Raw genomic sequence first — 12,788 nt, forward strand, 5'->3', positions numbered from 1 at the left:
TGCACCACAAGAAGGGCTACCCCAACCCTGAGTGCATGGGATTTATTAGGGGATCTGAAACCATCTAAAGAATTCCAATGAATCAAAGTTGTTTAAGTTCATTTATAATGAATTTTTGGAGCAGTGTAATCAATGGTTACATAGAAAATGTTAATCTGATCAATAATAGACCATCTCTCATTGATATCGGTTATTTAGTGACAGCTTTGCAAAGCATTGGGATGGTAAGCATTTATTGCCCATCCCTGTTGCCCTTCAGAAAGTGGTGGTGAGTTGCCTTCTCAAACCGGTGCAGTCCATGGGTGGGATGCTCTTCGCAGAGTCAGTGTGGACGTGATGAACCAATGGCTTGCTTCCACACTGTATGGATTATATGATTCTCCTCACAGCTTGCAATTCTTCCAAGTTTTGTCTCTTTTGAAAACTTTGAAACTGTCCCTTGCACACCAAGATCAGATTATTAATATGTATTAGGAAAAACAATATCAACCGCTGGGGAACTCCATGACAAACCTTCCTCCAATCGAAGAGCATCCATTTACCATTACTTTCTGCTTCCTATCATTGAGCCAATTTTATACTAATATTGTTACTGTCCCTTTTATACCATGACCAACAGTTTCCTCATAAGTCTATTGTCTAGCTCTGCATCAAATACCTTCTGTAAGTCCACATATACCAACCACATCAACAGCATTACTCTCATCAAATCTGTTGCCTCTTCAAAAAAACTCCAGCAGATTAATTCAACACAATTTCCTCTTTAGAGATCCATGCGGATTCTTCCAAATCGACCCAGCTTTTCCAGGTATTTCCTAATTCTATCCCAAATAATTGTTTCTAAATGTTTTCCCACCACCAAAGTTAAACTGATTGGTCTGTAGTTATGGGATTATCCTTACAATCTTTCTTGAACAAGGCCATGACAGTTACAATCCTCCAGTCTTCTGACACTTTTGCCTAAGTCCAGGAAAGACTGAACAATTATAGTCAGTGCCCGCATAATTTCTACTCTCACTCTCTTCAAAATCCTTGGATGTATCTCATCTGGTCACAATGCCTTGTCAACTTTGTGTCAACAATTGATTCAAGGTCTTTATTAATTGATCCTTAATAATGTTGAATCCTTCTCATAACAAAATTTCCTCAGTTGTCGCCATAACCTGAGCAGCATCCTCTTCTTTTGTAAAGACAGATGCAAAGTTTTTATTTAATACTTCAGTCATGTCTCCTGCCTCCATGTGTGAATCCCCTTTTTTGGTTTCTGATCAGCCCTACACCTCTTTTAGCCATTCTCTGATTGTTTATTTGCCTGTTGAAGTATTTGGAATTTCCCATTATACTAGTCTTTTCTCAACGCACCTCTTTGCTTCTATTACTGGCTTTTCACTTTGCCCAAACCCTCAATATTTCTGTTGGTTCTCAAATTGAGTTCCATTGACGGTCATACTCTGCTTGGCTTTCCCCGGTCCCCAATGCCTTATTTTCACGATGGACATCCAGTCCCTGTACACCTCCATCCCCCATTACAAAGGACTCAAAGCCCTCCGCTTCTTCCTTTCCTGCCGCACCAACCAGTACCCTTCCACTGACACCCTCCTTCAACTGACTGAACTGGTCCTCACCCTGAATAACTTCTCTTTTCAATCCTCCCACTTCCTCCAAACTAAAGGAGTTGCCATGGGCACCCGCATGGGCCCCAGCTATGCCTGTCTCTTCGTAGGATATGTGGAACAGTCCATCTTCCGCAACTACACTGGCACCACTCCCCACCTTTTCCTCCGCTACATCGATGACTGTATCGGCGCTGCCTCATGCTCCCACGAGGAGGTTGAACAGTTCATCAACTTTACTAACACCTTCCATCCCGACCTCAAATTCACCTGGACCGTCTCAGACTCCCTCCCCTTCCTAGACCTTTCCATTTCTATCTCAGGCGACCGACTCAACACAGACATCTACTATAAACCGACTGACTCCCACAGCTACCTGGACTACACCTCCTCCCACCCTGCCCCCTGTAAAAACTCCATCCCATATTCCCAATTCCTTCGTCTCCGCTGCATCTGCTCCCAGGAGGACCAATTCCAACACCGCACAGCCCAGATGGCCTCCTTCTTCAAGGACCGCAGATTCCCCCCAGACGTGATCGACGATGCCCTCCACCGCATCTCCTCCACTTCTCGCTCCTCCGCCCTTGAGCCCCGCTCCTCCAACCGCCACCAAGACAGAACCCTACTGGTTCTCACCTACCACCCCACCAACCTCCGTATACAACGTATCATCCGCCGTCATTTCCGCCACCTCCAAACGGACCCCACCACCAGGGATATATTTCCCTCCCCATCCCTATCAGCGTTCCGCAAAGACCACTCCCTTCGTGACTCCCTCGTCAGGTCCACACCCCCCACCAACCCAACCTCCACTCCCGGCACCTTCCCCTGCAACCGCAGGAAATGTAAAACTTGCGCCCACACCTCCTCCCTCACTTCCCTCCAAGGCCCCAAGGGATCCTTCCATATCCGCCACAAGTTCACCTGTACCTCCACACACATCATCTATTGCATCCGCTGCACCCGATGTGGCCTCCTCTACATTGGGGAGACGGGCCGCTTACGTGCGGAACGCTTCAGAGAACACCTCAGGGACGCCCGGACCAACGAACTCAACCACCCCGTGGCTCAACACTTTAACTCTCCCTCCCACTCCACCAAGGACATGCAGGTCCTTGGACTCCTCCACCGGCAAAACATAACAACACGACGGCTGGAGGAAGAACGCCTCATCTTCCGCCTGGGAACCCTCATTTCCCCTCCCCCCACCTTGTCTCAGTCGGTTCCCTCAACTCAGCACCGCCCTCCCAACCTGCAATCTTCTTCCTGACCTCTCCGCCCCCACCCCACTCCGGCCTATCACCCTCACCTTGACCTCCTTCCACCTATCACATCTCCATCGCCCCTCCCCCAAGTCCCTCCTCCCTACCTTTTATCTTAGCCTGCCTGGCACTCTCTCCTCATTCCTGATGAAGGGCTTATGCCCAAAACGTCGAATTTCCTATTCCTTGGATGCTACCTGACCTGCTGTGCTTTAACCAGCAACACATTTTCAACTTTAGCGAAATTGCCAGCCTGCAACTTCAACTGGACTCCATTTTTAGTTCAAACCATGTGAATTAAACATGATTCACCTTTTTGTTGACTTTACTTAATATTGATTTTGTTGATTTTTGTCCCAAAATATAATTTCCAAATGCTTTCCCACCACCAGGATTAAAATGACAGGCCTATAGTTGTCGGATTTATCCTTACACTTCTCTCTTGAACAAGGGCATAAAATTTACAACTCACCAGCCATCTTGGCACACTTTTCAATCCAAAAGGTTAGAAGGTTATGGCTAGCATTTCCCACAATTTTTACCCTTTCTTCCACACATTCACATGTGCGTGCTATCTGGCCTTTGGGATTTTTCAATTTTAAGAGCAGACAGCTTTTCTAATATGTCCTCTTGATCAATTATTACTCACACCAATAGCTCAAGTAGATCATCATTTACTGTAAGTTTGACAGTATCATGTTCCTTGATAAATTGCTCATTTAAGCCTCCACTATGCCCTTTCCCTCCATGCATATGTGCTCTTTATAATCCCTAAGCATCTTGCTATTTACATGCCCGTAGTGAATTTGGAGATCCTGAGGGAATCTCAGAAATATATGTAATATATATATAGGGAAGGAATATATAAGGGATGTAAAGGAAAGGGACACAATAAAGACATTGGAGAGATTATTAATAAAGTTGCCAGCCATTCAAGGGTTGGTGGACAGAGCTGAGTAACTCGTCGTATGTAAACTGGATATCAAGATCTGTTAAAATAGAAAGCTCATTTATAGATTAAGGCACTGGAGAATTGCCAAGGTTGGTAAATCCATGTCCAGCACAGGTCACAGGTTTAAGGGAATTTTAAATCTTTGGAAGGATCTCTGCCTTAAGGGAAGAAGGATGAAAATATAGAAGTATTTTTTCGTCTCTTTCTATTTTCACCCTATTCTTCTCCTTGGACTCCTGAGTTGTTCTATATGTTTTGAGCCAGTTGTCAACTTCCCAATAGATTTCCCAACATATCCATTCAGCATTTAAACTTTGGCCTGTGTTTCCAAATTCTGTATGAAATTCCAGACTTTTTATCTGGACTGTGTGAGGAATGCTGATGATCTACGACCTCGGAAGTCCCTAGGTACCTCCCACGTGCCACCCATAGGCTGAAATACATTGTAACTAGTGTATCATTTCTCATTTTGCATGTTGTATGGCACTGCAGAACGAACCGCGTGAAACAAACTAGAAAATCTTGATTGCTCAGCTAACTTCCTATTTCGTTTCAGTATTGCCTAGAAAGCTTCACTGAATCCAGGTCACCTGAATGGAAAAGTGAACCTTATTACAGTGAGTATGTCACATTTCAAGAAACGTGGGATTGGCTCTGAACAATGTGGACTGGGTGAGAAATTTGGGATAATCACTTCTTGACAAGGAGAACAACTCCTTGCACTTTCAAACAGATGTCCAGACATCAAGACAAGATTCTCGCTTCTGATTGGCGCAATGCCAAGTAACAAGAATTATTGCTTGTAAACAGCTTCATTAACTGCAAATCTTGCCTCATTAATGTGCCCCTTCTTATTCTACGACCCATTGCAAGGACTGTAGACCTGGACAATTCTCAACATTGAAAGTGATCTGGTGATTCCAAGTCACTTCTTGGTCCTCCATCTTGGTCACTTGGCAACAGCATCTCAGGGCACCGTTCAGCCACTTCCCGCACCTCCAACCTGGAACCTCACTCCTCCCAACGCAACAAGGACTGAAACCCCCCCCCACCAGTCCATACCTTCCAACCCTCCACATACATCACATCATCCTCCACCACTTCCGCCACCTCCAAACGGACCCCGCCACCCGAGATACATTTCCCTCCGCACCCCTATCAGCATTCCAGAGAGACCATTCCCTTTGCGACTCCCTCGTCAGGTCCACGCTCCCCACCAGCCCACACCCCACTCCTGGCACCTTCCCTTGCCACCACAGGAAGTGCAAAACCTGCACCCACACCATTCCCCTCACCTCCATCCAAGGCCCAAAAGATCCTTCCACATTCAACAGAAATTTACCTGTACCAATGTCACCTAGTGTATCCGTTGCACCTGATGTGGTCTCCTCTACATCAGGGATACAGGATGCCTTCTTGCGGATCATTCCAGGGAATCTCTGGGACACCCGCATCCACCAACTTCACTGCCCTGTGGCTGAACACTTCAACTCCCCCTCCTACTCAGTCAAGAACATACAGGTCCTGGGCCTCCTCCATCGCCAAACCATTACCACCCAGTGCCTGGAGCAAATATGCCTCATATTCCACCTTGGGACCCTGCAACCACTTGGGATGAATATGGATCTCAACAGTTTCCTCATTTCCTCTCCCCCCACATTATCCCAGTCCCAAGGCTCCAACTTGGCACCCTCTCCTGACCTATTTTTCCCATCTATCCGCACCACCCCCCCAACCTACCACTTTCTCACTCATCTTAATCTACCTCTTCCTTTCTCAGCTACCTTCCCCCCAGCCCCACCCCCCCTCACATTTATCTCTCAGCCCCCTGGCCCACAAGCTCATTCCCGATGAAGGGCTTATGCCCGAAACATTGATTCTCCTGCTCCTCGGATGCTGCCTGACCTGCTGCGCTTTTCCAGCACCACACTCTCGACTCTGATCCCCAGCATCTGCAATCCTCACCTTCTCTACATGCACTCCCCATCCACAGAGGCTGGATCTAACACCTGCTGGCCTCTCAGACCCCTTGTGGCACCACTCTGATTCACTTGCAGGTCGTTTCTGCACTTTAAAGCTGCAATTCAGGACATACTGGCCACTAACACTGAAATGCCAGGCTGCATCTCAGGGCTGTTCACTTGTTCTCTTAGCACCCACCCACTTTGAACCTACTTACTTTGCCTTGCCATTTTTAGCACTTGACCTTCCCAGCCTGAGGTACCAGGCTGGTAGTACTGCTGTCTTGCTTTACTCTTTGGTGCAGACACAAAGTCAGGAGGCGGGGTCACAATTGTCAACAGTCCTCAGTCAAGTCAGGGGGTATAGCCTTCAATCAGGGAGTCCTGGTTCAATAGTCAAGGACAGCCTTCCATATCACTCTAGGGACTTGAGTAAGGTCAGCTAGCCTCTTGGGGCAGGCAGGGGCAGGATCCTCTCTTTCTGGGGCAGTGTGAGAGCCAAGTGTCAGGCATTTGTTCAACTCCAACTTTGATTCTTTCTGCCCTATCGTGGGCTGTTCTTCTCCTGAAATGAGAGAAAGGAAGGGGCTGAGTGAGAAAAGTTAATGGCACGTCTGTTAGTGCTGGAAGGTGGTGAGACGTGTTGAGTGAGTAGGCAAGGCAGAGGTTTGGTGGGGCCTCGGGGTGGGAGGAAGGAAATTGCATGTGAGAGTGGTGGAGTTGAGCCTTGGTGAGAGGTGGGTCCAGGAGCAGAGGTGGAGTCGACGTATGGCAGCAGAGAGAAGATGGTGCCACCTTCCCTAGCCAAGCGGAGATGGTCATTAACTGATGGGCTCTCCTCCAGAGAGCTGAGACTGCACTGACCTCCGATGGCACTTCAGAACAGGCTGGCAGGGTGATGGTGTATCATCATTTACCCTGCTCTGCACCAGCCTGCCCACCAGCATGTCCAGGTCATTATCCCCCATATGGGGCACCAATTTCTCCTTATCTGCCATTGCCAAAGCAAGTGTCAGAGTGTACAGGGCAGCTCCAGACTGACAGTGCATGTCTGGGTGCACAAAAGCCTTTTAAAGTTGGTACAAGCACCCAGGATGCAAGTCTATACCAGCATATCCAGTCACTGGCAAGTTTTCCCAGGTACAGCGGGATGGTAAAATTGGGCTAGGATCAGGCAGCAGGTGCATTATGAGAGTGCTGTGGGATGTGAATGTGTTAAGAATTGAGAGTCTGGTGCTGGAAAAGCACAGCAGGTCAGGCAACATCCAAGGCGCAGGAGAATCGATGTCTCAGGTATAAGCCCTTCATCAAGACTCCTGATGAAGGGGTTATGCCCAAAACGTCGATTTTCCTGCTCCTTGGATGCTGCCTGACTGGTTGTGCTTTTCCAGCACCACACTCTCAACTCTAATCTCCAGCATTTGTAGTCCTCACTTTCTCCATGTTTATGAGTTAAGTCTGAGATGATGGGGTGAGAAATCTCACTAGATGCCTCACAGCAACAAACCTTCCAAGAAACTAAACAAAATTAACACGACCAAAATATAGTGGCAGTTACTAAGAGTCAATCCCTAAATATCTGTTAAAACTTTTGAGGTTGTAATGAGCACCAGATTAACACAATGACTTACTGACCATTAGAAATGTATTTGAAAGTCCCATGTTCTCATTTCAAAACCTATTTTCAATTTGTAAGGTGGTCCAATGAGCCTTAATGAATAGCTAAACTCCACAGATTGGAAAATATATAGTACTTGACATTGACTATGTTAGCTGATCTCAGTAGGAGTGCATAACTGACCTTCATATGCCAGAATTAGGGAAGGAGATGTGACAAATGAGAACTCCTCATGCTTTAATAATCGTTGGGGTACATTTTGTCAGTAAGCTATTCAACTGGACCATTGTAAATAACGGTCTTAAATAAACTAATGGAAAGTGACCATCACCAGGAAAGATCCAATACCTAAAGAGGAACTGTGCATGTGAATCAACACGTCAAATTAAAATGAATGAAGTGCTACCACAGCCTGCTTAATCAAGTGATGTTGAGTCTTCTGGTGAGTTCTTGAGCTTGAAATAAAACTAGTCATCTTCCTGTTCACACTCTACTCTCTCACAGCTGCTGTGTTTCCAATTTAGAGACCATTCATCTCATGATTGTTTGCTGTGTACATTGCCACATTTGACTACACACAACAGTCACCACTCTTTAAAGCACATGTCATCATGTGGGCTATTTCTGGAACACACTAGAGTCCCATGAAAACACTCACTTTTCAAATCTCTCACCCAACTCGTGGTTTGTTTTAAAGTAGTGATCATGAGCATTATACTCACTTTCTACTTTCAAAGTTTACAACGTTTCTGTGAAAGAGAGAGGAACAATGAGCCAGGATTGTGCTCTGGTGTAGGCTACAGTCAAATAGCTTGTTGTCATTCATTTTTACAAACAATGGTTTTGTACAGCTGAAGCAAATTTTCCTTCACTTTCGAGGCCTAAGTGTCTTTTCAATAGCTTGTTGTCTCCTGACTTTTAACAATTCAAATGCTGGGAATCCCTAACCTCTTCATTCCCTCCAGTTGCTAGTTTCTCAAGATTTGGAAGTACAATAGACAATAGACAATAGGTGCAGGAGTAGGCCATTCTGCCCTTCGAGCCTGCACCACCATTCATTATGATCATGGCTGATCATCCTCAATCAGTATCCTGTTCCTGCCTTATCTCCATAACCCTTGATTCCACTATCCTTGAGAGCTCTATCCAACTCTTTCTTAAACGAATCCAGAGACTGGGCCTCCACTGCCCTCTGGGGCAGAGCATTCCACACAGCCACCACTCTCTGGGTGAAGAAGTTTCTCCTCTGTCCTAAATGGCCTACCCCATATTTTTAAACTGTGTTCTCTGGTTCGGCACTCACCCATCAGTGGAAACATGTTTCCTGCCTCCAGAGTATCCAATCCTTTAATAATCTTATACATCTCAATCAGATCCCCTCTCAGTCTTCTAAACTCAAGGGTATACAAGCCCAGTCGCTCCAGTCTTTCAGTGTAAGGTAGTCCCGCCATTCCAGGAATTGACCTCGTGAACCTATGCTGCACTCCCTCAGTAGCCAGTAAGTCTTTCCTCAAATTTGGAGACCAGAACTGCACACAATATTCCAGGTGCAGTCTCACCAGGGCCCTATACAGTTGCAGAAGAACCTCTTTCCTTCTATACTCAATCCCTCTTGTTATGAAGGCTAGCATGCTATTAGCTTTCTTCACTGCCTGCTGTACCTGCATGCTTGCTTTCATTGACTGATGTACAAGAACACCTAGATCTCGTTATACTGCCCCTTTACCTAACTTGACTCCATTTAGGTAGTAAATACACAAATGTGTCTTCCTTGGTTCCAAAGAAGATGAAAACACATTTGCACACATTCAGCTCAATCTGCTAGAGTTTTGCCCACTCGTTAAATCTACTTATGCCACTTTGCCGCAACCTTTTCCCACTGGCACAGTAACTCTGAAATAGTAACACTTTAGAAATATCACTCTCTATTCTTAGGAACATAGGACGTAGACACAGGAGTAGGCCATTTGACCCATCAAGGCTGCTCCGGTAATTGTCGCCTTCAATTACATTTCCTGTTTGAATGCAATAAACCCTAGAGTTGTTGGAAATAAGAAAAAGCAAATGGAATTTGGGCCTTAATTGCTAGAGTTTTAAAGATAGGGAAGTCTTGTTACAACTATATCGGGTATATACTATAGAGGCCACATCTGGAATACTGTGTACAGTTTTAGTCCCTGTATTTAAAAAAAAGGATATACTGGCATTGAAGGCTGTTCAAATGAGATTCACCAGGATGATTCCTATGATGAAATGAATGACTTGACAAGAATAGGTTCGGTCTTTATTCGTTAGAGATTTTGAAGAATATGGGGTGATCTTACTGAAACATACAAGGGTAGATGTTGAGATGTTTCCATTAGTGGAGGGACTCTTGAAATAGGGGACACAGTTACAGAATAACAAGACAAACACTCACGTAAAACTGAGATGTGTGGGAATTTCTTCCCCCAGAGGGCAATGAATATCTGGAATACTCTGCTAGGGCTGGGTCACTGGAAGTATTTAAGGAGGACATAGACAGATTTTTGAAATATCAGGCATGGTAGTGATCCATGATGAGCTGACACAAAAGGAGTTGAGACCTGGAGAAGATAAGCCATGATCTTCTTGAATGGTGGTTCAGACTTGAAAGGCCAATTGGTCTCCTGGTGTTCCTATTTCTTCTGTTCTCCCTTCATCTGCGATATTAATGAGCATGGTGAAAAGCTCAGGCCTAAGGAGAGATCTCTGGAGAACGCCACTTGTTGTATCACACCAATCCAGCGACCTTCCCTTTCTCCCCTGGCCGAGTGATTTTTACAGAGCCTTCAAGCCTGGGAAGCATATGGCACTGTGGTTGGGGACTGAATTAGACAGAACGCAAGTTATTGATTCCTGATGGTAGGCTGAGATTCTGCAATAATTGGACGATACGTTTGTGGCATGTCAAGCCTCAGGCTGGCCTGTGCTTGGAATATATTTGCATGCTATGAATTCTCATCAGCGTAGACGTTTTCTAATAAACTCCCACCTTCAAGATAAAGTGTGCAGTGCCTAGAAGTTTCATGACACTACCTCACATTCATTTAAAAATGGTAAGCACCGGTCAGTTTTGTGCAGTTCTGTCAGGGGTAAGTTTGGAAGGGGTGGGAGCAGGAGTTGTGGCTGTGAAGTTGAAGTGACAGCAAAGAGAAATGGGTAAGATGGCAGAAGGTGGGGTTCAAAAGAATTGCAGAGTAATGAAGTTGTTGAGATTGTACAGAATGTTGGTGAGCCCTCTTCTGGAATACTGTGTCTAGTTCTGGTCGTCCTGTTATAGGAAGGATATTATGAAGCTGGAGAGGGTTCAGAAGAGATTTACCAGGATGTTGCTGGGAATGGAGGGTTTGAGTTATGAGGAGAGGCTGGATAGGTTGGGACTTATTTCACTGGAGCGTAAGAGGTTGAGGGATGATCTTATAAAGGTTTATAAAATCATGAGGTTACAGATAAGATGAATGGCAGGGTCTTTTCTCTAGGATGGGTAATTTCAAGATTAGAGGGTACACTTTTAAGGTGAGAGGAGAAAGATTTTAAAATACATGAGGGGCAATTTATTTTACACAGTCAGTGGTTCGTATATAGAATGAAGTTCAAGAGAAAGTGGTAGATCCTGATGCAGTTGCAACATTTAAAAGACATTTGGATTAGTACATTGATAAGAACTGTTTGGAAAGTAATAGGCCAAGCACAGCCAAGTGGGACTAGTTTGGGATTACAGTCAGCATAGACTGTTTGGACCAAAGTGTCTGTTTCCATGCTTCTTACTCCAATTGAGGCAGGCCTGAAGTCTTGGGTTTGGTTAGAGGACTATGGGAGGGGACAGTCAGTCACAATGAAAAACCTAAGAGTCTAAAAGGTGCCATCAGTACTGCCCAGTCATGGTCCTGCACCCTTAGGATTCTGTGAACTTATTAGCCCCACATGGACTGACCCTGAACAATGCCCTGCTGTGTGACTCTCCCTTGTCAACTCATTTTTTGTTCTGTGACTCTGGGAGGAGGCATTCCTGCTGAGTTCAGGGTGCCTTAAGCCCATAGTGTGTTTGGAGAATGGTGACTTGCCTGTGGCTTGTCTTAATTTGGGTGAATTTATGGCCAGAAGTTGGGGTCCTGTCCAATTAAGGATGGAACATTGGCTGTCAAAACTGGAAGCCAATTATATATCTAAAGAGACTTGAAAGCAGCAGGCAGCCAATAAGTGAAGGTGATGACACCCCTTTGTGAGATACACTGACATTTCGGAGGTCTGCTCAATAGGATAATCTGCCACTGCTGTCACACTCAGGCAAACAGGGCCTTCAGGCCTGCCTAGAGTTCTGGCCCCCCAAGTCTGCCACCAGGAGGCTACCCTTAGATCTCCCCACCATTTGAGGAAACCTAGCAGCTGACAGAAAATACCAACTGGCCTCTGACATTGGGCTTCAGTAGAACTTTTAATAAGCCAACTTGCTTCCACCGGTTGCAGGTGGATAACCCTGGCACCTGCATTACCCCGTTCCACCTTCAGGAAAATGGCCCAGGAGTGGGATGGGACCCGGGACCTACAAGCCAGTGGCATCCAATTCAAACTATTTAGTACTTCTTGCCTTCTGTTCACTTTCACTTGCTTAAAGACCAATAGCACGGAATGTGATTTGAGCCACATGCTAAGAATCCTGATGGCAGGTCTCCAATCAGAATGCTTCTGTACTTCAATGCTGCACCTCAGGCAGAACTGGTAACTCACATTGTAGGACGCTGTATGCTCAGGGACACACATCCAGTTCATGCACTACACCAGGCTGTGTCTCTAAGCACTTATTCACTCTAAGCCTGCCTGAATGCTCACAGCATCCCTGCCTTTTATTACCTTACTTTGCTTTTTTGCACTTTATCCCTGAACTAGAGGTTAGGAGAAAGTGAGGACCGCAGATGCAGATACTTTTGCAGCACCAGGCTCATATTACTGCTGTCTGTCTGACACAAAGCCAGGAACTTACCATGATTGTCAACAGGCTTCAATTAGGTCAAGTGACATAGCCTTTGCTGAGGAAGGTACACTGGCATATGGATCAGGGTCCTCACCCCTCACTGCCCCTTGGCCCCTGACACTGCAAGATGGCTCAAGCCTCCCTACACACTACATGACTCTTTATAGGCTCTATGTCAACTCATTCCAACCCATGCCTCCCACTCCCACCCTTTTCCCTTACACCCTTCATGCCAACTCGGCCAACATCCATCAAAGGCAGACCTCAAGATCTATGAAGTGAAATAAAATAAACTTCAAAGTATATATTGATGACATCATTGCTTTGGAAAATAACACTTATAGATTAAAAATTCATTTGCTACATTTGCCTTTGTTCAACTGTTTTGG

At 45.6% G+C, this 12,788-nt stretch overlaps 1 protein-coding gene across 1 annotated transcript in view; it reads left to right on the forward strand.

Moving 5' to 3' along the window:
- Positions 1-12,788, forward strand: part of LOC132822395 (protein SSUH2 homolog) — a 62,723-nt gene that overhangs the window by 27,189 nt on the left and 22,746 nt on the right. Inside the window, exon 5 of the mRNA XM_060835744.1 lies at positions 4,384-4,444. Within this exon, the coding sequence (XP_060691727.1) occupies positions 4,384-4,444 (61 nt within the window). The remainder of the gene's footprint in view (positions 1-4,383; positions 4,445-12,788) is intronic.

The sequence above is a fragment of the Hemiscyllium ocellatum genome, chromosome 14 (genome assembly GCF_020745735.1).
Source record: "Hemiscyllium ocellatum isolate sHemOce1 chromosome 14, sHemOce1.pat.X.cur, whole genome shotgun sequence".
Lineage (NCBI taxonomy): Eukaryota > Metazoa > Chordata > Chondrichthyes > Orectolobiformes > Hemiscylliidae > Hemiscyllium > Hemiscyllium ocellatum.